The sequence below is a fragment of the Pseudopodoces humilis genome, chromosome 3, assembly GCF_049639895.1.
Source record: "Pseudopodoces humilis isolate 2021_Gansu_Grassland_sample_001 chromosome 3, ASM4963989v1, whole genome shotgun sequence".
Classification (NCBI taxonomy): Eukaryota; Metazoa; Chordata; class Aves; order Passeriformes; family Paridae; genus Pseudopodoces; species Pseudopodoces humilis.
This window is the reverse complement of record NC_142202.1, coordinates 58,695,317-58,721,754: the sequence shown is the minus strand read 5'-3', so window position 1 is coordinate 58,721,754 and position 26,438 is coordinate 58,695,317. Positions and strand designations below refer to the sequence as shown.

The 26,438-nt window shown below is 37.0% G+C and overlaps 1 protein-coding gene across 24 annotated transcripts in view; it reads left to right on the top strand.

Annotated features, from left to right (window-relative positions):
• Positions 1 to 26,438, top strand: part of EYA4 (EYA transcriptional coactivator and phosphatase 4) — a 143,963-nt gene that overhangs the window by 73,299 nt on the left and 44,226 nt on the right. For 15 of the 24 annotated variants that reach the window (XM_014263616.2, XM_014263618.2, XM_014263617.2 and 12 more), the window contains 3 exons: positions 1,643 to 1,692; positions 22,231 to 22,355; positions 23,484 to 23,567. In XM_014263616.2, the coding sequence (XP_014119091.2) occupies positions 1,643 to 1,692; positions 22,231 to 22,355; positions 23,484 to 23,567 (259 nt within the window). The remainder of the gene's footprint in view (positions 1 to 1,642; positions 1,693 to 22,230; positions 22,356 to 23,483; positions 23,568 to 26,438) is intronic. The other 9 variants (XM_014263635.2, XM_014263636.2, XM_088052785.1 and 6 more) reach the window with 2 other exon arrangements.

Genomic DNA, 26,438 nt, shown 5'->3' with positions numbered 1-26,438 from the left:
ATTTAAGAGCAAGGAGATAGCAAAAATATGCTGAAGGGACATGGAAAAAGCAGCTCTGCTACCGTTTATACTGTATAGGTAGTAGACATACACTTATTTTTCTAACTAATTTTAATTATGTATTTAATTAATTATGTATTTAATTTAATTATGTGTTATTGTATTTTATAGCTCTAACTAAGTTACATTTTCAATAAGTTTAAATTATGTTTTATATGTGAAATGAATTTATTTTTTTTTTGGTCAAATCCTCTGTGACTCAGTTGAGACAAACTCTCCTGAATAATGCACACAAAGGCATTTTTCATGGTAGATGGTCATGTGCTTATATATCTGAAGCATTTTATTGTATTTCAGATGTTACGCTACTTTAAAAACAATGTGGTTAACATAAAACTATAGCAATGATGTTTGCACCTGAATGTTTATGAAATAGTGCCTGTCAAGTTTGGGTTTGTGTGAGCCCTGACTGTGTCTCATGCTCTGTGAGTGGCTCATCTCTATGAGTGACATTGCATGGCATTCAGCTGAGGGATTTTATATACATATATAATATTTAGCATTAGTCTAATCCTTCTTTTCTGTTGGGCCCGGTGAGTGTTTTATCATTTGTCAATAACTTCAATAGAAGTGAGTCAAAGTCACAATTTTATTTCCTCTGAAATACTTTTAAAGTAACAAAATAGTATAGGAGAGTTTCTTGATGCAAGGTATCCTGAAACTCGTCGTTGAACTTACTGGTTGTAAAGGGAATGTATTTTTTATTGTGTCTCACTCCAAGTGAGCCTCAGTGAGTGATATTTCTAGGTGGCTTTAAAACTGGAGCTTTGAAACCTCCCACAGAGCCCTGGATTTTGCATTAGCAAGCTAGTGAGTAAAATGTTTTTTCCTCTGCTGAAAATGCAAGTAATTTAGATTACCAGAAGGTGCAATTAAATTTTTTGCTGGAAATCATGAAGATCCCAAGGAGATACCAAGTCTGCAAGAGAACAGTTTTATATATATTTTTTTTTTTTACAGTGATGGATTTTATGACCTCCAATCAGCCTACAGCATTGTGGAGATCAAATTGGAAGCTAACATTCCTTTGACGTACTCATATATTTTAAATATGAGTGAAAACAGTGCATGTGTTCATTGATGCAATAGGAAAACACAGTTAACATACAGTTAGCAGATTCACAAAATTAAAAATACCGTATGAATTATTTAACTAACGGGGCGCTTTGCCCCAGAACCTGGTGTTTATTATTTTGAGCTTTAGCAGGAAACAGAAGCAGTATCAGTTTGGGAAACGTTTCTTGGCCAAGCTGAGAACAGTATGGCTTTCTCATTTCAAAGTGGGGAACCTGGTTCTTTGGTTTCTTTGTTCCTGGTTAAGGCTACTCCCCAAGCTATTTTAGCTGAACATTTTACCTACTAATGGAGCCTGGGGAAGTGCAGTTGGCAGCTGTTCATGGGATAATAATGAAACACACTGTTTAGTACTGCAAACCGCTGCTGTAAAGTGCGGGAAATATTTTATAGAGATCACGGTGAGCAGAGCAGGACCCGCTTTAAGTTCTGCTGTAAGTGCGTGAACGGGGAGCAACAGGAAGTGGTGTTTCAAGTGAGAGTAACCAGCACTGCTTTGCTTTTGCAGGTAAAGAAGTCGTGTCCAGAGTCCGATGGTTCAGAGACGCAGAATCCCAGGTACGGTACTGGGGAGCCGACACCGACTGGCTGTGGCGTGGTGGTGGAGAGCGTGGCTGAGCTGTGCTGTGGATTTGTAGCATCAGAGCCCCAGAGTCACATTTTGCAAAGAACAAGTGGTTGGATCGGGTGTAATGGAACTCTGGAAAATATTTTTTTTCCCTTTTCCCAGTCAAAGATGCAGCCTAGGGTCCGGGTTGTTGAGTTTAGATGATGCCATCACACTGAACTGTCACATTCAATTAAATTGTCACCTTCAATTAAAAAAAAAAAAATCCCAACTATTAAATAGTGTAGGGAAACCTGTGTGATCAGACCTCATTTTCTTCAGTTATCCATTTTCTGCATAACTGAGTCTTGCAGTTTATTGAAAATATGGTTTATTTCCAGTGTGAAAAACTAATTATTTATTTGGGAAAACTTGCCCTTATCAAAAATACTTACGTTTTCACATGTGAAAAGCATGCTGTGTTCGTCAGCTGGGAAGAAGCCATATATTCATTTCCAGCATAGTATTTTGTAATTTCATGTACATGGGGAAAAGGTAAATGGATTTAACTTCTATGTTTCATACATGTATGTATGTGTATGGATCATTTTGAGCTAGTGAAGTAGTAGCTGTTTTAGATGCACATCTTCCTGGTGGTTAGTAAACTGGTGGATAGTTGTCTTCAATTTTTAGTGAGTGCTTTTTGTCTTTGTCTTGCTTCTGTATAGAAAACTATTTCAGTGTCATAAAAACTCAGAAGCTTTTATTGTGAGGGGAGAGCCACAAAATAAACTTGACGTTTCACTAATGTTGTCACTGAAAACTCAGAAAAGTTAAATAATTCAAAGTTTGGCCCCCAAACCCATCCTTACTGTTTCTTAATTATTGCAGCAGGAACTTCTCAGGGTCACCTGCAATATCCAAAGTTGTTATCATTATCTGTGGCTTGAGCTGCACTGTGCACCATCTGAATTTCTCTGATTAACTCATGTCTGTTATTAATATGTTTTTTCATTTAGTTTGCTAAGAACTGAAAAGGGAAAAGAAAGTTCTCTTGTCCAAGTATACTTTCAGTGTAGTCAGTAGCAGTTTTGACCTGGACTTCAGTGGAAACATGTTTTGCCCTTCAGTACTTGTAACTTCTAAATGAAGAAATTATCTGCTGTGCTGCTGCTTTGGATTAAAATTTATTATAAAGTTCAAATTCTTTCTGAGTATTTTGACACCACAGAGAATCCTAACTTAGCATAACATTCATATACAAGTGTGTAGTTTTAAGTGTCATGATTGCCCAAATGAGACTATTGTATCTCAGTCTTTAAAAACAGTGAATTCCAGTCTGATGTAATTTCATAAAAGTGTGATTAAAAACAAACTGCAACAAACCTGAGGACCCAGAGTGCGATGTACTGTTACTATCTTTGCACATCAGGAAATTTCTTACAGTAGTTAAATTCTGTAGTTAAATTCATGCTGAGTCTGAGGAGTAAGATACTTTTTGTTTTTCTCCTGAACATGCAAGAGAGCCCATGTTACAAATAGTCAATCAGGTAGTTTCATTTTTTGAAGTGCATTTTAAAACAGAAACACTTTTCATTTTGAGCTCTGCAGCCTCAGTTGGAGAGTTAGCAGTGTTGAAATTAGCCTGAGCATATGCAATGCTGTGTATACAGCCTGAAGTGGGATTTTTTTGGTTACAATATGACTTTTGGTCTTGGAGGGGAATCTCTTACAGAACTCAGTCTGGAACAGCACTAGAGGGCTCTGTGTGGCACATCACACTTCAGAGCCTGGAGCAAGGTAATTCTTCTCTAAACAAGGCTTAAGTGAAAACACTGCGCATAAAATGAAACATCAGCATAAAAATGAATGCTGGAGACACACAGCCTTACAGAATAGCTCCTGGCTTGGGACCTAAGGCCAATATCATTCATTTATTTAGCTAGCTTTATAGTCTGTTAGTTTTGGATTTGAAACTATTACAATAAATGCAGATGGAAAGTGTTTTTACAGTAGGGAAGTAATTAAATTGGGTGTGGGAACTTTGTCAGGAGAATTTTTGGAGTGACATGTGTGTATCAGCAGATTCTTTGTCTTGCTTGGCCTGGGTTTGTCTTTTAGAAAGAAACATTCAAACTGCAGATGTGACTACTAAATTTTTTTAAGGGATGTACTAACCTATGCAGCATATAAAAAATGCTTTTCAGAAGTGACCAGCTATACATACAGTAAAAATTAACCTTGCCAGCATTTATTTAAAGTGATTGTTGTCTTAACAAACAGGTAAATTGCACAGAAGGAGAGGGATCTGTAGTTATGAATTAAAGTTATGGTGAACAGCACAAAAGGAAACATATGACTCTTCAATTTCATTGACAGACATTTTGATTCACAAACTTTGTCTTACAAATTCTATCATAGTTTCTTGGGAGTTTCTTTTTATCAGATCCCTGTGAAGGGGTTGTGAATACTTTTATACCTAGATGATAGCATTGTACCTTACAGTGGTGGTATTGTGGCTGTACCAATCTTATTTCTTCATAACTCTATAGTAAAATGTAGTAAAAATTATATTCACCCTGAAAGCCTGGGTAGTTGTCCAGTCATGCAGAATGCTTTCTTGGATTGCTGGTGTGTCACAGAGAAGCAGTGAATACTTGGGACTTGCCAGCTGTTCCACCACAAGTCTGGAGCAGGCAGGAGCAGCATGGTGGACAACTCTGACATTCTGGCTTTGTATCAAATTCACTAGCAAGGTATGGCAGAGAAGTTCCTGTGTTCAGAGCCTACAAACATGCATTGCTCTTAATTTTCATACATGACAGGTATCTTCAAAATGTTATCAATCCCCAGTGTGCTGAACAGCTCCTACATAAAATTTAATGTCATGCAAGAATTGCTGAAGTCTAGTGCAGTGCTTGAAAGTTAACTTGTTTGCACTTACTAACAACCTTCCTTCTTACTTAAATAAGAAAAAAAGCCATTTAAATTCTAATAAGGAAGAATTTTGTTGCTCTAAAACCTGTAGGCTACACTTAAAACCTCATACCATGTGACCTGTGGAAATGCTAGAAAATGTGTTATTCCGAAGTCTGGTAAAATGATAAATAAGAAGTCCCAGGTTCCTACTCACACCCAGCAACAGCATGTTCTATTTGGCCACACATCCCAGGGCAGCATCTTTCTTTGAGATAGCAGTCTGCTTGATGAATGCATCTCTCCTACCCCCAAATTCTCCTTCTCATACCACCAGGCCAGCCAGTGATTCCACTGTAAGACCAAAATCACGTCAGGAACGTAGGTAGGAGAGCAATTATTGTTTTTTCTGGGCTATAAAATGAAATAGGGAGGAAAGAACTGAAATGAGGAAGAAGAAGTCACTGCAAATGGAAATTCAGCAGGGTCTTCTACTGCTTCCTCAAAATTCACTGATTATAGGAAAAAAAAAATCATGTTCTTTTTACCATCTGGAGAGGATGGAAGACTGCAGCAGGATGAAGAGATTTTTCTGACAGTTTTAACACAGTTTCTTTTTTCCTGCAAGGGTAAAGGAAAATGGCTGAATATTTAATATGATTTCCCTCTTTAAACTCTGATATTTATGTTGTGATGAAGCTATCTATAGGAAGAAAGGGAAGTCTTGAAGGTTTTAATGAGTAGTTTTGTAAATTAGGGATAAAAGTTAGCTGACAAATCAATTTAGGATTACTTAGGATACATAGTGTCAAAAATACATTACTTGTGTATTTGCTGAAGGGCAATCTTTCTATTAGTAAGTTAAAATTAAGCCCTGTAGAGCAAGAAACCCTCCATTTTATTGCATGATTTTTACTACAAACCTGTGGATCCAGTATTTCCAGTAATATCCATTCTCCGACTTTTCCTTTACATACTTTTTGAAAAAAATTCTAAAAGTAAAGGAAAAGGAAATGGAGCCAGTCTTAAATAAATCCTTAATAAATCCTTAAATAAATCCTCCTGTTTAAAACTATCAGATGCTGTAAGAAGAGTGTAAGTCAGGGGTACTACAGTTACTGCATTGATACCAGTTAGATGGGGTTCATCCCTATGTGTTACCAAACTACAAATTCACTGGTGCTGATCACTGGTAAATATTGAATCATATGCACAGATCAAGTTGCCAGATAAAGCAGTTATCCAAAAAAGCACACAGAGATTTTTTATGTGTTTAAAAAGGCCTCCAGTATTTCAACTTAATATGGGTTTCAGTGAGGTTCTTAGCATAGATTGCAGCTGTTCATCAGATGATTGCTGTTCTGTTCTTCAACACCCACACTTTCATGTGCACCACAAAGTAAGATTTAAAAGATATGAATTCCTGTTTCTGTTTCATCTTAAAAGTCTCTCTTAAAACTTTTGAATGAGAAGTAAGCTTTCACATTTTCTCACTGGTCTCATTTTGATACCTACTCATGGTTTTTCATTGGTCAGGATACAGAGTGCACATACACATGCAGAGACAGTTAGTCATTAATGCATTCACAAGTAAATAAATGTACTGCATGTCAGTGAGAGCTGCCACAGTTTTCTGATTCACTTCACTTGACCAAAGTTTGTTTCCTCTGCAGTTTGGGCACACTGTTGTGGATGCAATGTTCACTATGTTCACTGCATCTGAGCTATGCTAATGCTGCATGTATGCTTTAACAAACAGTGTTTCCATGACCATTCATACACTTAAAAAAAATAAAAATAAAAGTAACATATATCTTCTGTATCTTATTCCAGACAACTGGATCATCATGTTTCATTCTCATCAGTTTCAATGATGAATGAATATATATATATATATATATATGCATACTATAATACAACTGAGATTTCTTCCACCAACTAATTCCCTCAACAAGACTATAACAGTCTTATCTCAGAATGATCACAGTGATGGTTCATTCTTTCAGTCAGGCATTGACTGGCCCATATTTACCAGATCTAACACTGTAACTCCTGAGCCCAAATCCAAGCTTTGCAGGCATCTGGTAGATTCTGTGAAGAAGCTTTCATGCCTTTTCCATGACTTTGGAAACAGTTGTCCATCTGCATACACGTTCCTAGTGGAGTAGAATCAGCAGTACTTTCCCATTCATTTGCAGTTCAAGAGATGGACAGCGTTACATGGTAAAGAGGAGTTTGCTGAGAAAGAAAAGCCAGCAATAGCTATGGAAATCGTGATTAAAGTTTCAGGAATTATAACAGAAAAAATAAATAGTATTGGTTGTACAGTAAAAACGAGCAAACTAGTCTACCTGGCTTCTATATGTGTTGTTTAAACACATTACACTCCCTAGTTTTCTTCTCATCCATATCTTAGAAGCTTTTTAGAGGGTCAGGGTGTGTTGTCTTGGAACCATATGTAGTTTATCTTGACCAGAGGATAATGCTTTCCTGAGTCAGAAGTGTAGCTCGACTATATCCCATACTCAATAATCTGTAGATCATAATGACATGATAAATAGGCTTAATTTGAGGAAATGAGTTATTGAGAGGACTCTGATTTAGACTTTGAAGGTGAGATTTCTCTCATCCTGAAGTAGACGTGTAAGGTAGACACCTCTGAAATGTCATTCATTTGAACTTCTTTCTACTGACATCTTACTGTACCCCTCTTCTGAGAAACCATGCAGACTCCACCAACAATCACCTCTTACTCAGCTGATTTATTGTAAGACCAGCTAGACATGCAGTATGACCAAAGGCAATGAAAATATTTATTTCAATTTTACAGATTCACCATTTCTGCAAAACTGATCAATTCCAGAAGACAATACCTGCAAATATAAGATTAATCTTTAGCCAGGAAAAAAGACTTTTTGATTGGCTTCTGGTATCCTTTGGGCATGGGGCAGACTATAAGGAGGAACAGACACAGTGAAACAAATTTTCTAGGAAAAGACAGAATAATTAAATTGAAAGATTGTCACAAGTAATTTTGGGGACTGGAAGAAAAACTAGTCAGCAAGAAGGATGGTATATGCCAGAGTATAGCATTCATGTTAATGAGGCCACTACAGTTACAAGCACTTTACCTAAGAGAAATGTTTGGCAGGATCAAGCCCAAACTACTCAGTCAAGACAGTGACTGACAAAAAACATACAACAATTTTCCAATTTTAAACTAACTGCATTGTGGAATAAGATTTCTCATAAAGACTACATTCTGGGACACACAGACTTAGCTTGCAGAGAATGTTTTATACAAATCTGGTACTTATTAAAGTTTTGGTGCACTCATTTAGTCTGCATGCCACTTAGGCAGTTGGAATCAATCAAAGTAACATGGCTGGGAGATGATGCTTCACATAAGTGTAACTGAGTGACACACAGCAACCATGACAATTGCACTACAATTCCTACAAGGAGTAGTGCCTTGCTATGTGAATTTTAATTTCAGGTGTGTAGTTTTCAGGCAATGAAAGTCTCTCCGTTTTTTAGATCAGTGTGTGTGGTATCTCTCTGCCTTCTGAACACTGATGTTCTCATTCTTTGATTTTAGAAATTCAGTCTTCTGATTACCCAAGGCCTGTTGAAGCTGGTCACTGTCTGCCCATCAGTTTTTGTTGGCTCTGGATCAAGCCCCCAAAGAGTTCTAAAAATATATATGATATGCTTACAGAAATTACAATAATCTATTTAGAGTGCAAATACGTGGTAACTGATGACATCACAGGGAAGTATTTTAATGGTTTGTAGTAACAGATCCCCATGGCTTATAACAATAAAAGTAATTTATTTTTTATATTTCATGTGTGTTAAAAATTCCTGGGGTTTTTTGTTAATATTGGGCATAACATACTTTCTGTGATATTAATAATTTATCCCTGTGATCCAAAGCCAGATCATGTCACTGTTAAGACTTCCATTAACCTCAGTTGATGATGAGTGAGACTTTGGAATGAAAGCAATAAAACCTAAGTTTTGAACAATTTATTTTTTTTTTTTAATCACCGCATTGAAAAAAATGGATAAACAAGAAGTGTTAGTAGAAGTGTTAGTGGAAGTAATCTGGAGATTTTGGAGATCAAACTGCCTTGTGATTTTTGAGTTTGCTAAAGAGAGCAGGATTTATGGAGTAATTAATGTATCCATCAAACTTTTATAATTGTTGAATATGCAGTAATATCTTAGATAAGGTAAATACTGGTTTTGAGTGAAAGAAGATAACCTAGGATTGCACCTACAAATGTTTTTGCTTAATCCAGTAGTCTCTTAGAGCCTTATCCTAAAATTTTAACTGGATTTTGAGCCATAAAAATAACAGTATTTGTTCTTCTTACACGTTCAGCACATGTAATCACAATCAGAAGGAGCTCTGTTTCTTTCTCCTTTGGTCTATTTTTCGCTCTGTCATATCACATTACAGCAGTACACGGAACTAATTCAGACACCGTTCCAGCTTCTTTGACCTCTTGTATACTCTAAATATATTTTAGCATTGGTGAGCCTGAATAGTAGAAGTATTTGATTCCAGCTACTTTGCATTTCAAATATTCCTGAAAAAATTCTGAGAAGAATGTAGACAATAAAAAGAAAATGGCCATTGAGATCCAAATCACCTGTTCTGAGATTGGTTTGCTATTTATGTGAATCACATTTCTCCTCAAATATATTTAAGTGTAATTTCTTGGCTAGATGTTTCACATTTTAAATGTGGTCAGTCAGTCCTATGTACTCAGTAAGCATTTAACTAGCACCATGCAACTGCATGCTTTTATTGTGCTGTGCTCATATTTAACATACCAGAATTCATCTCTTTACCATTCTACTTGGCTCTGATCAGTCATTATAGAAAAAGTAGAAAGTAGAAAATAAAAATAGAATTGTCATGGTTTATGCCAATAAACCACCACACAACTTCACCCTCCACACACCCACCCCAGTGGAATGGGGAGAAGAATCAAAAGTAAAACTTGTAGCTTGAGATAAAACCGTGTAATAATTGAAACAAAGTAAAATATCTAATCATAGTAAATAATAATAATAATGATTATAAAAAAAAAAAAAAGAAGTACAAACAAGTGATGCATAATAGAATTTCTCACTGTTTTCTGATTAATGCCAGACCCCATCCCAGACCCCAGATAATCTCCATTTCTGGGTAACTCTTCCAGTTCATAAATTGGGCATGATATTCCATGATGTGGAATATTCCTTTGGCCCATTCATTCAGGTCACCTGTCCCAGCTATGCTCCCTCCCAGCCTTTTCTGCATACCTCCTCACTGGCAGAGCATGAGACACAAAAGAAAAAGGTCCCTGACTTAGGATAAACAGGACTTACCAAAACGAAAACATTCTCATGCTGAATCCAAAACAGCACTGTGACAGCTACTGAGAATAAATTAACTCTATCGCAGCAAAGGACAAGAATGAACAAAAAATATCTGGATAAAAAGAGACCACGTGCAAATAAGGTAAGACCACATGTAAATAAGGTAATTGCAAGTTTGCTTTCCTTTTTTTCTACCATGTACATCTTCCACACATTACAGAAATGCGTGTTAAGCCTGCTGTAATATTTTAGGCTTTGCCTCCCCTGCTTATGTTAAGACAGTGTTATCAGAGAGCAGTTCTGTACCTCAGCTCCCTCCACACACAGCTTAGTCTGAGCACTAGTCAGTGTTGTTCTCCTCCGGGAACAAAGTCAGAGGATCCAGATGACGAGGAGGGAAAGAGGCTCCTCCATAAGCAGCATCTGGCTCTTTGGCAGGTTTGTCAAGCACTTCTGCTAATGGGTTTGGATTTGCCCAGGGGTCTTTTATGTGGTTACATTGCAGATGGTCTGGCTGTTCTATCTTCTCCTTTTGAACACTTTTATTAAAAAAAAAAACAAATTGATAAGGTTCTTTATGGGTCTCACAAGATGCCTGTGCAGGCTCCTTTCTGTTAGTCATTGCAAAGCTTTCCGTATATCTAAACGTGTGTCTTGACTTTTGTTGGCAATTCTGGACTTAGTTCTCCAGTTTAGCTGCCAAGTGATATAATTTACTGTGATCTGAGTTCGTATCATTGTCATATTTCTTTGGGAATTTCTTAATGTCATTTGTAGAGCAGAAGTAACTTTACCTCCCCTTAAAGCATGAAATGTACTTGCCTTCCACTAGCCGTCCACCTTTGAAAACATAAGTTTAAATCTGTTTTTGGTTAAACGTGAAAATTAGCACGATGGTCTCAATCTAATTCATAGGGGATTTGTGTCTGCCATTTAAGAGAGGCCCAGGACTGAAGCAGCAAGTCTCTGGGAAGGTATGTTTGGCAGACCTATGGAGAAAGGCATATGCAGTGCCCAAATAAATAAAGCAATTCCACGGATCAACTTTTTAACAGAATTATTTATTGTGTGGCATGAGTGCAGAAGAGGGCAGAGAGGGAGAACATCCTGTTTGGTGAATTCTGTTTAAGTTCTGTTTCAATTTACAACTAAATCTCTGTCACTTTAATTTTTAAGGGTTTTGGGATTTTATTTGCTTTTCAGTGTAGAAATAATTGGCAGGTGACTAGACATAAGATCATGTTTTATTCCTATGTTATTTCAGGCTTATGTCTTATTTTCCTTCTAATTATGTAGATTAAATTAAATAGAAAATAAACCCCTGTGCTCTCCAAGTTGTAGTGCTTTTCACGACTTTCTCAAAATAGTACCAGAGAAGCACATTCATCCCTCTTAGCATTTCATTATTATACCATGTTTCCCAACAGCAATATTTTAACATTAGCTGAGAAGCAAGAATGAATTTATTATAAAAAGCAAATCATGTTGTTATGAACATCCTGCACCCCAAACCAGGTTTTTGGGGAACCAGTGGGGAACCTGTGCTGAATGCAGGAAAGTTGCAATCTTGCATCTGCAATGTGGACGTGGGTAGACATAAAAACCAATGGCACAGTAGGGCTTGTTCCCTGCTACTTTGTTTTTCCCTCAGTACTTGGACAGAATGGATATTTAATGATTTTTAAAGGCTAAGCATTATGTCAGAAGTCCTGGTGAGATCCAACCATTTGGTGTAAGCTGTGTTTTGACCAGAGGGAGATACAAAGGAGGGTAACCAGCAGAAAGGCTGGTTCCCAGGGCTGCTGTGTGTGTGCTGGGCCAGTGAGGGCTGGAGTGCTGGCTCTGCTCCTGTGGCTCTGGCCAGGCAGGCAAGGATGCCCTGGCCTGGGGGTTGGGTTATCAGCATACAGGCTGAGCTGGGAATGGAGGTGTTACAGATTTGCAGCTGCTACCTGCCCCTTCTTGTGGCCCAAGGGGATAATTCAGGGGAGGGGAACTGTGCCCCAGAGTTCTCAGCGGCACGTATTTATTAACTCTTAGAAAAATCACCTACTTCACCCCAAATGAAAAAGGTGTGTATGCTTTAAGTTTCAAATTATAAAATAACTTGGGGAAATCAAACAGCAAAGCAAAATGAAGTGTTGTCATTTTATATCAGTTGTAAAGAACAACCAGAATCGCTGGATTTATCAGAGCATCATTCTCTCTCTTGCTCAGAAAAATGGAATTTGTTTTGAGTATAATCAGTAATGCAAAGTTCTTATAGATTCTTCCAGGCAATAAGGTCATCCTGGGAAAAATGGCAAGGGATGTGTGCAGCACACCTAGTGTACCTTGGAATCCCAAATGACTGTGCCCAGCTACACCTTGCAGTGATCAGATGCTGGAGCAGTTAAGGCATCAGGCAGTCAGCAAGTTGTATATATTTTGTTTTATATTCTAAAACCAAACTCATTGTTGGGACTGCTATTAGAGAACAAAAATAATTGCTTTTGACACAAACTGTTTTGGAGCCAAATATAATGTGCTCCACGTGAGGTAAACTACAGAATATTTGTCTTGGGAGCCAAGATTCAGATCAGATTTAACTTATAATGGGAACTTCACTGTTAAAAGTGAGATGTGTTAATGTTTCCCACGTTAAGAGTGCTTGCCAGTAACTCTCTGTATATTGTATTTACCAAGAGAAGTTTCAGAATGTTTGCATTAAAATATGACTAGAGCCTGAAAGCTATAAGTTTTTGGCAACTCCTGTATTCTGCCTAGTCTGTCATCATAAGTCATCCTTTCTGGAAGCTGATGAAGTTCTTGTAAGGCCCCTGTACTGGTGGCTAAAGAAATTGCATTGAAATGGGGTATGGTCACTCTTAATACATCACACCTGAAAAATCTTCTTTTGCTTTGGACATTCCCTTGTGAAGAAGAACCATGTTACAATAAATAGTTTGAAATATAACAGACATCTCAATTTAGGATGAGTCAGACACAACCCACCCGTTGCTCTTTTTTAATGAAAATATGAGTTCACTGTTACATCATGCCTTCCAGGCTGAACTGAAGCCAACAACAAAATTCAGAGCCTTTTATCCCTGATTTCCCAATTTTATACTTGCTTAAATATTGTCTGACATGAATACAGTTGACATAATTATATTTAAATTCATAATGTTATCACTGCAGTAAGCACTGTCATTTTGAAGGCTTTTTCAAAGGGCAGATTAGCAATAATACCAATGGTAATTGGCAGAGCTGATCATCTCCACATTCCTCTGTGTATATGAGGAACAATCTTTGTTGCACAAATCAGACTCAAAACCACCAAAGAAAGACTGTGAGATCCTTTAGTCACTGGGTTTGTTGCCTGTTCCATATGTCCAACCAGGTCACCTCTCAGAGACAGAGAAGGGACTCTGAAATTTTCAGCAGATTTTTCAGATGTGACTCTGAGCAGTTGTTCTGCAGAAGCTGTGGCATAGAGGGGGGAAGGCCACAGACTTGCTGTTTGCATTCCAGCCATCTCCACAGAAGTGTTTGTTATTTGTTTATGACACAGCACATCATGTTGTCAGAACCACAGCATCTGCAAGTGCCTGTCACATCTGGAAGCGATCAGAAGCTGTTGGGTGAAGTACTCTTTGAAAATGTGGCCCTGTGATCCAAAGACTTGCATTTAGATTTTATGTATCTGTAAGCTGGTAGTTTATATTTCATGTAAGTTGGATACTTGACAGCTCCCCGTGGAACTGTGCTGTTATTATCACTTTTGATTTACTTCAATACTCACATAAGGACTTCAGAACCTGCTTTAGTATTTTGTTTTGTTTGTTTGCTTGTGGGTTTGTTGTTTGTATTTTGTTAAGTAGCAGGTGCCTGTGTGTTTTCTGTTCACATGTCCAGGCTTGGGATGGGCTGGTGTCTACGTGGAGTAAAAGAATTGAGCACTCAGCCCCTCTTTCTGCTATTCCTTCAGTCCCTAGTCCTTGACACTCACTAGTTTAGATGTTCTCTCTCTTCCTGGAGTTGTTTCTCCTGGAACCAACTGCCTTTTTCCTTGAGAAGATGGGAGTTGTCTGTTCAGACACCCTGTTACCTCTTTCGGGATACTTCCTCCTGTGAATGGAGTGTAAACCCCAAGCTAAAATTGCATCCCATCAAAGCTGTGGCTGTCACATTAGGATAGCCCAGAAAAGAGATCCCAAAGGCTGGGATCCAGCTAGCCAGAAGGTATTGTTCTGCGTAGCTTTGCCTTTTGTGTGTGCATCAGTCTATTATATCAGAATGGAATAGTTTCCTATATGAAATTATCATTTGCTTTCATCAACTCAAACAAATTATAAACTTCAGAGTGGAGAGATGATGTGGAAGAGGAGCGTATGGAAAAAAAGCACCTCCCATTACTTACTTTTTCAGTGTCAGCCTGCCTATTTCCCTACTCTGAATCTGTGTTCTGTAATTGAACAATCTCCTGAGCGTAGAGGGGGTGAGCTGGAAGTCTGTGCTGAGGTGAATAACTCAGTATGTCCCACTTCTCCTGATTTGTCTTGATTTTTATATATTTATTTCAATCCTTGTTGGCTTTGGACAAGTCGGCTACGTGTCTAACAGGAGAATCCAGAAATGGCTCCTAGGTATTCTAAGTTTTATTCAAAAGTGTTTAAATCCAAATTAATTTTACATTGTCTTTTAATTGTGACAGGGAAATGACATTCATTCCCAATAAAAGTCAGAAAGTGGTGTAAAATTATTGTAATGTGGATTTGTGGCCGACTGAACTGCACTAGAATAGACAGTTTTCTGTGGTTTTCTGGAAACCACATTAAATTACATTAAACTGAAATAAAATGACTCAGTCAATCAGAAACAAGGGAAACCGTGCAGTTACTGACTTTTAAGCAAATAATGGTTTTCAGCAATTATATAGCACAACAATCCAAGCCGTCTAAATTCATTGGTGTGTTTAATCATCGTAAGAGCAAAACTTTCCTTTATGCACAAGAAGAAAATACCAGTTTTTCTTTTCTGACAAAAATAAACTTGATTTTTAAAGCAATTATCTTCCACAGTATTTAGTCATATCCTCACACTAGAGTCACAAAGAGCAAATATATATATCCTTTTCAGTAAGAGAAATTAATATCAGCTGATTACTAAAGCAGTAGTCATATACTAGATCAACAAAAGCTTCAGCCTTTGGCAGTTGTTCTGCAGTGAGAAAAGAGGGAAGCATAGATTTAATAAAGCCAAAAAATATCTGACACCTAATTGTTAGGAAGCACAGAGAAGCTCAAGGTGCCACAGGGTCAAAAAAAGGGAGGGTGATAGCAAAAGCTTAACTGGGGAAATGGGAATGGGGGTTGGGAGAAGCTGCAGTGCTGTTAAAAGAAATGTCTTTTTCTCTGGAAGTGAATGGAGCAAGGGGGCAAACTACAATGCCGGCCTTTGTCACCAAACCTGCTCGCCCACCTTCTCAGCTGAGCCCTCTGCATCAAGTGCATCCCAGGCACTGACACTGTCTGCCTGTCAGACAGCTCCTGTAAAGTAATACTGTCTGCATGAGGGTTTTTTCTCCTGGTATTAGGCTTGAATAGCCAAGTGAAGAACAATAGGCAGGAAAGCAAAACTGAGATACAATCACAGCTTGTGCTCCTTCATGCCCCGAAGATTTACCTAAGGAGTCCCATCCTCTGTAAGACAAGCAGTTTATTTGGCATGGAAAAAGCTATTAAACAAATTCAGGCACTTTTGAATTTTCCTCAGATTATTGTTTTGTTGTACTAGAAGGACCCTCCCCAGAGTGCATTTATTGCAATATCTGGGTATGGGTGCTTTTCCTGTGAGCTTGGACTCATGTGCTGGGAAGCTGCATGGTGATACTCAAGCTTGTAATGAATAATGCATAGGGGAGTCTAGTACAGCCCTTACTTTATACTTACAGTTTTGCAAAGCTCAACCTTGTGATAATTTTTATTTTTTTATTACCTATGTGGTATTTCTTAACATGGTAGAAAAACCTGGATGTTTTAATTCTTTGTTTCACTAAGGGTCCCTCTCTTTGATACCCTCTGTCTGACAGTGGTTGTAGACTGATGGAAGTATTTTTATTCTTGGAATATCAATGTGACTTTACTTTTGCCTCTTTCCATTACTTTTTTTAATATGAATGTTGACAATGTACTTACAAAAACACAAAAGAAACAGAAATTACACAGATATAATCCTTCTCCTATCCCCAAATGATTGCAAAAAGTTTAGCACTTGTTTTCTGTATTGCTAAAAAGAAGAAAAAAAGTAATAAAAATAAAACTGAGGAGCATTTTCTGATTTTATCAATATAACATGACATTATTTTACTGCTTATTAGCACTATATTGCTTTACAAGTTAAGAAGGGAGGCCTCACAGAGAATGGGAAGTGTCCAGTGCTATTATTTGATTTTAAATCTGGCAAGCTGCCAGAACTTGTGTGTTGGAGGAGCAGCTTTTGCGACATTGTGCCTAGAATAGCAATAGTTCTGCTGTTTTGGCCATCTACTAAGCTTAAGAAGATCTAGAGGTGGGCTTGATGAGCTGGGGAAGACAAGAGGGGTAATTGTCTCAATGGAACAAATTTATCTCATTGATTGTGCTCTTCCTTCCTTAACTTTCACAGTGACAAAAAAATGACAAAGGCTGCAATAAACAGTGTAAAAGCACATGGAAAAGAAAATATTAACTTGTGTTTTGGAGTTAACAAAATAATTGGAAATGTTATGTATTTGAGGAGCTTTTTTTGGCTGTGTGTTTTGTTGCACTGTTGATGGAAATCTTCCCTGGAAAGGAGTTGGGAAGTTTTTTGTTGTGTATACACTTAAACACATGTTTTTGTGTATATTGAGCACCAAAGAATTATTATAAGATTGGATGTATCTGTGTGTTAGTGTACATGAATTTGTATACAACAGTATATTCCCTGGAAATCTGTCCATCATCCAGACTCTATCTCTCTTCACCCTCTTCCTTGCTGCCCACTATAGCCTTTGAAGGGCTGGTGTAACTTCTTTTTAATTGAATTACTGTTCTTGTGGGTGCAAGTAAACATGAAAAATATCTGGTATAACTATGAATGTAATTTTTTTTAAAAAACAACAAACCTAAAAACAAAACCCCAAAACACCAAAAAAAAAACCAACTTTATAATTGTGGTGTTATCTAAATTATTGATTGATTTAAACTTTATTGCAGACTTTATGAAGATTGGAGAAATGACATTTGTGTATGTGCATCCATTCTGATTGTTTTTGTCAGAATAAAGGCTTGTATGAGCTAGTTCAGACTGCATGTGAAAGACAGGTGAGCTCACTTGTCCTGTTCAGAACATTGCTGAAAGATCTGCCTAAAAAAATTTATGTGGGAAATGGAAAAAAAATGAATCCACTTGTCTTTAAAACAACAGTGTAGCTGGTCTGAGAGCTGAGCTGATACCAGTAGGAAACAGATTTAGCCAAGTTTGAGCAGTCCTGTTATCCAACTTTCCTATTGCACTTAAAGTTAATTTAAGTTATAAAGTTAGTTTAAGTTAATTTAAAGAAATAAAGTGAAAGTCCCTGTTTGCTTAGTTTCAGAACCTCCAGGGTAGCTGGTAACTTAAATGGACAAGATTCCAGGATTCTGTGAGAAACTACAGAATGTTTTCAATAATTGGTATTACAACAGGAGGGATACTAGAAAAGCAGGGGAGAAACTAAAATAACAATAATAATAGTAGTAGTAACAATAACAATAATAATAATAATAACATCATTATCATTATTATTCTTATTATGTGCATTTTTGCCTCAGTGAAGTTTAGTGAGATTCTGCTAAAGAAATGTATGTGATGAATTTCCTATCAAAGAATTGTAAATACTTTAAAAATTTTTGTTATGATTATTTACAAGCTAAATTAATTTTTTCAATTTTCAGTAGCCTCTATATAGTTCTTCTTTCAGTTCTTCTGTAATTTGGATTTACTTCAAATTCTGCACAAAGGAATTGGTATTTGTAAAATGTTCTGGTTAGGCTGGGATTTGAAATACATTGTATTCATGTTAGAATATTTATTCTTTTATAAATCTTTGTTAAATTATTTCATACTTTCGATCTTGTTGGTAAAAAAGTTTTAACTGGATTATGAAGCAAAAAGTTTACGTTTTAAAACTATCTCTTATGTTTTAAAATAATCTCTTTCAAGAAAGTTATGTAAATATGTTCTACTTGTAGAACTCATAAATAATCAGTGGAGTTACAAGCTGTGGAAGGACCCAGCTCTTAGTCCACCTTAATAATAGTTAAACTGGAAATGCAGATGGATAACACAGTTATAGCAACCCAGGTTTTCTGAAAATAAATGTTATGTCTGCTGAAGAAAAGCAGTGAAAAAGTAAATATGTGATTGTAATGAAGGGGCAGGGGGAAGAAGAACTTTAAAATGATGTAGAAGCAAGGCTTGAGCTTTTTACCTTTAAAACAACAGAAATGAAAGCTGTACAGAAATAGAGAGATGCAGTTGTCAAATGGGGCAATCATAATTAGTCCTACTTGCACCTTCCTCTGCCAGGTTGGGTTATGGTGCTGGGCTCTGCACTCTGGTGGTCTGGGGTGTGGCACAAGTTCTGCTCATCCACACTTGTAAAGATGGGACAGGAGAGGGAGGAATTTGTCTCTTTGGATGCTGTTCCTTCATCCACTTCTGAGCATAGGCTAACCCTTGAAAAGATGTAACTTCAAGCTGGGGAACAGAATATGCTCTAATGGGGAGGGCCCAGAATCCCCCACAGACATATTTTTGATTCAAACCTTCTTCAGTTGGGTAAGGTTGTCCACAGCTTGGAGTGCTTGGAGCACTGAGATCTGGGAGACTGTTCTGTGAAATGGGATGTTTTAGAGACTTTTCCAGTAAGCCTCTGAAATGATCCACTAAGCATGTGCAAATACCAACTTTCAAAGAATTTAAGCACAGCCAAAGCAGAATAAAAGACAAATATGTCTTGCCAGGTTTCTGTTTTTTGCTCGGAAGCTGAAAATAATCCAAACCTTCTTCAAACAGTCAAGAGATAAATAAAACATCTTCTTAGCAAACAATCCATTTTCTGACAAAATGTATCTTTTTATACAATGTAGAATTTTACTTAATTATTCTAAAAAGCAGTTGGAGACTGCTTTATGTATGTATTTATGTACCTGGCAGAGAAATGAAATACGTAAAATAAAATTGCACAGTGTAGTTTTTTTAAGCACCTTTAACAATAAACTTTATTCCATCTGGAATTGGAACATACTGCATTTAGTAGAAAGGGGTCTTAATAAATAGCTGCATAAACTTAGAAGTATTAATTACTCCTTCAGAGATTTCTTTGAAACTTTTTTTAGTGCAGGAAAGCACATACTGAACCTGAACCTGCTTCTGATTAAGTCAGTGAAAGCAGGACTCTGATAAACATTTAGTTTGACAAAATGAATTCAAGATGTTGGAATTATTTTGTCCATTTTACTAAACATTTTTCCTGAATCCTCCATTCAGTTGAAGATAAGATTTTAGTAAGTCTGTTACATCTTCCTGAGAATTTTTTAGCTAAAGGTAAACTCAATGCATCCAGAAAAGTGAATTGAATTACATGCACTACACAGAAGGTAACATGTGCATTTTTGTAAATAAATCACATAGGGATATATTAAAGTAATCCCTTTGCTTGTTCACACAGGATGGAGCACCCAGGATAATACAATGTATACACATGGTTTTGTGAAACTTTTTATTGGTTTGGATATCGTTTTTTATTCTTCATAGACTACCAACAAGTACAAGATGTCTTTTACTCATGCAGAAAAAAAGTCTATTTTTGAAGGCACTACTTTAAAAATAGTTTTAGCTAATTAACTTGCCATGTCTGTGGATGGGATGCCATTTGTTACAGAAAATAAATTAGGGCAATAAAAATACTTCTCTGCACAGAAGTTTTCATGCTAGTTTGGAACAAAAAGTATTAATTTTACCAAAATTTGGTTGTTTCTTTGCCAAGAAAATAAGAGTTAGTGGACTTAGTTTTCTGATTAAAAAAAAAATTATTTGATTAAGAAAATGTGATTCATTTGACTGTGGAAAGTGGTTAAAATGGATACTTCTTAAAAAGACCGGGTAGGTGAATGAGTGATTTTGCTTCTAAAATGCCGCTGAAATATTTGCACCTGTGGCAGTGATATGTGGCTGCCTGAAAAAAAATTATTGTAACTTTCACGCAAACCAAGAGGAAAAAAACACGTGTGAACTTTCTAAGCTGGAACTGCCCATTAGGTATCTGTGTGCTGATCATACTTCAACAGGAAGTCCTGATATTTAAAACTGCCAAGTGAACACGTGGGGAGCATTACACTGTATATGCAATGAACTACGCAGTGTTTATTTTGTGTAGCATTCTTCTGCTCCCTTAAATACATACAAGATGGAAACTCTTAGACTTTTTTTAACCTTTAGCTGCTATACTTGTACAGAAAGTACTAAACAAAACCTGGCAGACTTGTAAACAACCTGAGTTCATTTTATTTCATCTAACACTGATCACATTTCCAGTAGACAATAAATATAATGCACTGCTGACAGACGTGTAGAAATGCATACACAATTAGATGAAGAAATTGGGTTCATTGCAGTTCAAATCTCAGTTTATGCCTTTGTATTTCCTTGAATATGGCTGTAGAATTCTCACCTGCTGATGCTTAGCCTGCAGTTTTTTCCTGTTCATCCAGAGTGCTGCTGGGCAGGCTATCCTGCCAGTGGCGTAGCCAGTGCATCTCGTTGTTGACTCAGACATTTACTTGAGTAAGTGGGATTCTTGGCTTCATATGGCTTCAGGTAAGGCTTTCATTTATTTTGCCAGTTGAGATAGAGTATTTACTACGTTTTCTCAAATATATTCAAGACATGAAAGCTCTGAATCACTGTCTTGGGTTAAATGCAGGTAATGTGAGGGAGTAAATCATCCAGGAGATCAGCAGAACTAGGAGCAGGGAAGCCAGATAATTTCATTTTTTCGAGGGGTAAAAAAACCAGATTCAGCCAGCAGACCCTTATTTGATGGAAAGGTAGTGGGGTTTTATTTGTTTGTTTTTGCAGAGAAGAGGATGTGTGGAGCACAGAAGACAGGCAGTTTCAAAGTGAAACTTGAAACAAATTCTTAAGATGTTGGGTGTTGCCCTTAATGATTTGCCATTGATTGTCCTGGTCAGAATATGAATACCTGGGAGCTGTTTTTACATTCCAACTGTTCATCTCTTTCCTCTCCATCTCAGCCTTCTACAATCTAATTGGGCTTTTACATCCTCTGTAAGACAATCTTTCTGTTGGTCTTTGGAGTATACATATGGTAAATCATTCTCTTATTACAGATGGGCTGGCAACTTTGCTTTGCAAAATTGTTTCTCTGGGGGAAGAAAAATCTGTGTAATTAATATATAAATGAAGCAAGGAATAGGCGAGAGCACACACTGCAAATTGGATTGCAATTACAGGTCTAACAAGAAATGTTCCTTTTCTGCTCTGTCTTTGTCTGAGAAAGGCAGATCTGTTGTCACTGCATGAAAGCCATCTACAGGCCCTCAGTGTAATTGCGATGCTGGAATTCATTGCAGTCTGAATCCACTTGAAATTTTGCAAGCTTCCCAGAAATTACAGAGAAGAAAACAAATATCAAGTGATCCAAGAAGAATATACACATTTGCAGGAGTGAAGAGTTTTCCAGATGTACAAGAAAGTTCTGTTCATTCACTTGTATGGTCTGTTCCTGTAATTTAGTGTGGGTGCAGTAACTGCTGGTGGTTCATAATGAGAGGCAGAAGTTCCTGTTTCAGCTTTCTGTGTAACGCTTGACTTTCCACCTAATTTCTCTATTTTCCTCAGAAATATCTGTCTACCTGAATTTGTTCATTTATCTGTCCATCCATATATGTGCACTACCTTATGCACAAACTCTGTGGTGTGTTTCAGTGGCAGTTTCATAAGCCTGTGTCACTTCATAATACCTAAAGGAAAAGGGGAAAATAGTGGCATTGTTGCTGTTACCTGTTTTCCTAGGTTTGGCAAAGTGCAAAGATGTCAAAGGAACCTGTGCTGATTTGTTAACCTGGATGAATTGCAAACTCTCCATATCAAAAAAAATAAAAAAAAATAAAAATAAATTATTATAGAAAAAGCAGATTATTTTAGATAGTATCAAAGTGCATTAATTCTGTCACCTTGGTTTTTAACAGGTCTATGGAAATGCAGGATCTAGCCAGTCCTCATAATCTTGTTGGAAGCAGTGATGCACCAGGTAGTTCCAAGCTGGATAAATCTAATCTCAGTAGCGCATCAGTCACAACAAATGGAACAGGAGGTAAGTATAAGACACAGCTGGCACACAGAAAGTTTTGGCTAGTTTTTAGTCTTATTAATTTTTACCATAATTTCAAGAATGACTATATTTATAAATCCAACAAGAGTTATAAAAAATTGGCAGTCATACAAATGTACATTTCTAATTCCAACATCATTTCTTTTATTTGCACCAACTGAAATAAGAGGCAGAACTGAAACAAGGTACTATAGTGAAATAAGGAAAATTTTTGAATGGTTGATTTGAATATGGTGTTAAATGTTTGCTTATACCTTAAGTTGGTGATTTAAAAAATAAACTGTATTTTCCTGTGTCATACTTCCTTGCTGAGTTATAATTTCCTCTTATACCCTGACTTACATGCATTTATGTTAAATTAAAATCACTATCGAGAAGTGCATCAAAATTAGACTTGGGTAATTTATTTATTTATTTATTTTTCTGAGGAATTTCAATTCTTGGGAGGTAATGAAAGTTTCTAATGAAGAGATTGTTAGATTTTCCTCAGCAGTAGCTGGTTATCACTGCTGAAGGTGATATTGTAGGGACATGCAACCACAACACAGATTTCATTTTTTATTCCAATGCTTTCAGATAACCAATTCTGCCATAGTGGGAGGCAGAGTGCCACATTCTGAGGTGCAGTCCATGAAAGTGACACCATGGATATGAGTCAAACTAGAGTTTCTTTTTTAGAGTTCATACATCACTGTATATTTTAACAGTTGGTACTAAGAAATTTTTTTTGGTTTGCTCTTTCTGGCCACAAGGTATTTTATTCACTTACTCTATTTAAATAAAAGTCTGTCAATGTCAATAAAAAGTGGATGTGCCTGGGAGGGTAACTGAGCTCTGCAAAGAAGGGCTGAACCATATTTTTAAACAGAATCTTTATTCCAGACGAAAGAGAAAACTTAAAGCACGCTTTTAAAGAACACTAGTAACTGGATGCCACTATATTATACAATGTGCATAAATAAACCAGTTAAAATAATACCCATAAATCCAATACAATTATGTTAAAAGGCTTGACTTAGAGTGCCAAAACACTGATTTGCCTTGAAGACTATTCATTTACACTGAACAGACATTGGGAGAATGAACTGTTGTTACCATTCCTGTTCTCAGGAGACAACATGACTGTGTTAAACACTGCAGACTGGTTGCTGAGTTGCAGTACTCCCTCCTCTGCAACAAGTATGAGAGACCTTGGTACAGTGCATGCGTGTGTGGTGTGTCCCCATGACTGCTGTGTGCCATCTCTTTGCGTTTGCTCCCATCTTTTCTCATGCAGTTTAAGTTCTCAGGGGGTTCCCCCTCACCCCAAGCAGTTTTTTCCTACCCTTTCTCAAAGGCTTTTCCCACAAGCAGAAAACTGTTAGGAAGTTGCAACAAGTAGTTATCTTACGATGCTTTGAAAGTCATTTGATGAGCAAGGAGAATTTAACCCGCTTATAATTAGCTTAGCTGTCTACATGCTCTGAGTGACTGGGATTGTCTCGTGGTGTTCAGCATTGCTGGGAATTGCCAGGAGTCAGCATTGGTGGAAATCAGACCGATGGAATTTTGACAGAATGCCCATTTGCTTTTTTTTTTGTTTTTAAGTAGAGCACTGCATGATTACCTGAGCACAAGTCAAGGCTGACAGTATTGTTCTTACTCCTACTGAGGCTTTCATTATTAGTCAAACCTTATGTCTAATGTGCTGCCACATGTAACTTGCCACTTTATGAAATTTTGGCGAAATTTCCAAGCTGCTGTTTTCATTTATGAGTTTCCTGACACGTATTATTAATTGTCATACGTTTTAAGGATTAATAATAACTCTATATGTGACATTATTGCAGTACATATAGGATTAATCATACGTGCAAACATGCATCACCATGTTTCTCTACATGTCTTTACAAAGATGCTTAAATTGTGCAGGCTTGGACTAAAGTTAAGAAGATTTCAAAAACTTGCCCTTTTAAGAAATCCTTCAGAATTAGCTTGCCATTTGTAAAACATACATGCAAAGAAAATTACCAAAAAAAAAAAAAGAAAAAGAAAGAGAGAAAGGAAAAAAAAAAAGTTGATGAGCACAAAAGATCATTTGCACTAGAATAGGACATTCCATGTGAATGCTTCTCCTCAATTACAAGATTTTAAGTTTAAGAGAGACTGAGGTAACTTGGTCTGCACCTCATTTCAGCACGTTCAGGTAAATGTGGAAGGTAACAATTTAAGTACTAATTATTAGTAATGAGGAAATACAGTGTGTTACTTGTATTAAATATGATTTTCTGTAGGCAGTAGAATGTTTAGAACTGTGCTTCTGGTTGAGTATATTCCCAGGAAAACTCTAAAGGCTTGCTAAAAGAAAGAGGAAAATCATTCCTATGACAAGCTGTGGGGTTTTTTGATTTACACAAGCTTTTAAAATCAAATTTGTTTGCTGTAACTTCTGTTGCACTTGCTTGTCTTCCTTCATGCATAGTATTAGCACCTCTTGCCCCTAAAACTCTGCATTCATTTTCAGTCCTTAACAAAGAGGAATACTTTAGAGAAAATAAAAAAGGGGTCAGAAGAGCAGCAGTCATTTTGATCTGCTAAGTCCTTTTATCCAGGTATATTGTAGAGGCTGTTGCTTGTTGGGAGCTGTAAGCTAGCCTTAAAATAAAGAAGTTGGACAAGATCCCTGGCGGTCATTTGGGCCAAGCAGCGCTCAGAGCAGAGCCAACTTTGCTGTTAGATCATGTCACTCAAGGCGTTGCACTGAATTTTCCTCCTACATCTAATTGGCTTTTTTCCCTTAGTGCAGCTTGTGTCTGTTCCTACCTGTTGTTTCCCAGGGCACCTTTTGAGGTGTGTGCCTTTGTTCTTTGTCATCTTTGCACCTTCCCATCAGATAGCTGTGGGCAGCAGTTAGCTCTCCCCTCAGCCTCCTCTTCCTAGGACAGAACAAGCCCAGCTCCTTGTGTCTCCTTGTACATCGTGTGCCCCAGCACCTGATGGTATTGGTAGCTCTACTCTCTCACCGTGTTGTCATGGTCTAAGGCCAGCTGTCAACTAAACAGCACACAGCTGCTTGCTCTATCCCAGCTGAAAGCAGAATAGGGGAAATCTTCACTGTTGGTGGCACTCCAATGTATTTCCAGTTAGAGATTGTTTTTCATTTTATTTTCACTCTTTCAATATGTTAAACAGCAACAGAAAATAGCTCTCTTGAACTGAGGTTAGAATATTTTGTTTTTCCTGTTAGTTTTGTGCTTTTTTTCCCCTCTTCATTTAATGACAGACAACATAAAGAAAAATAGCTAATAGTGAAAATCTCTAGCTACACTGAAGAAGGACCTTGAGGAATTCCGTACTGTCATAAAATCTGAATGCAGAAATGTAGAATTGTTTAAAATCAAGCACATACAAAAACACTTTCTATAGGTATTTTCCAACAAAACTCAGTGCCAATAAAATGTTTTTCCTCAAGTACAGGAGAGTTTCTTTTGTTTTAGATTATTTGCTTGACAGGGAAAGAAAAGAGATGGTGTCTATTTGTGCTGATGGCAGTGCAGTGCAGCTGGCATTAACCGGATCTAGACACAATTCCAAAGTAAACATTTCAATTCATGACTGAAGTTTTTGTTAAACACAGTTAAACACATACTGTCTTCTTGGATGCAAAACTGAACATTTGTAGCTCACTATGGAGAATAGTGAAATACCTTCTTGAACAGAAAGAGATAAAGGTACTAAAAAGTACTTTTTTTCATGTAGGTAGATGCCCAGACTTTACAGAAGTACACAGAGGCATCCATATGCAGTAATCAGCAAATAAATTAATGTAGATATTTTTGGTACTTTGTGCAACAACACATGTTCCACATGACTGAGAGGTTTATTGGAGGCCATCATTTTGTGACAAACGACCCATGAACTTTTTCTTGATATGTTTTATTGATATGATGAAAATAAAATTGCATCCTTCTCAATTATAGAAATGGGAATGACCGATTACTCGAATACTCTTGAAAATGACTTTTTTTCATTTTGGGTTGTTTTTGTCCCAGTTTTTTGTTTTTTGTTTTTAATGAAAAGGAATAC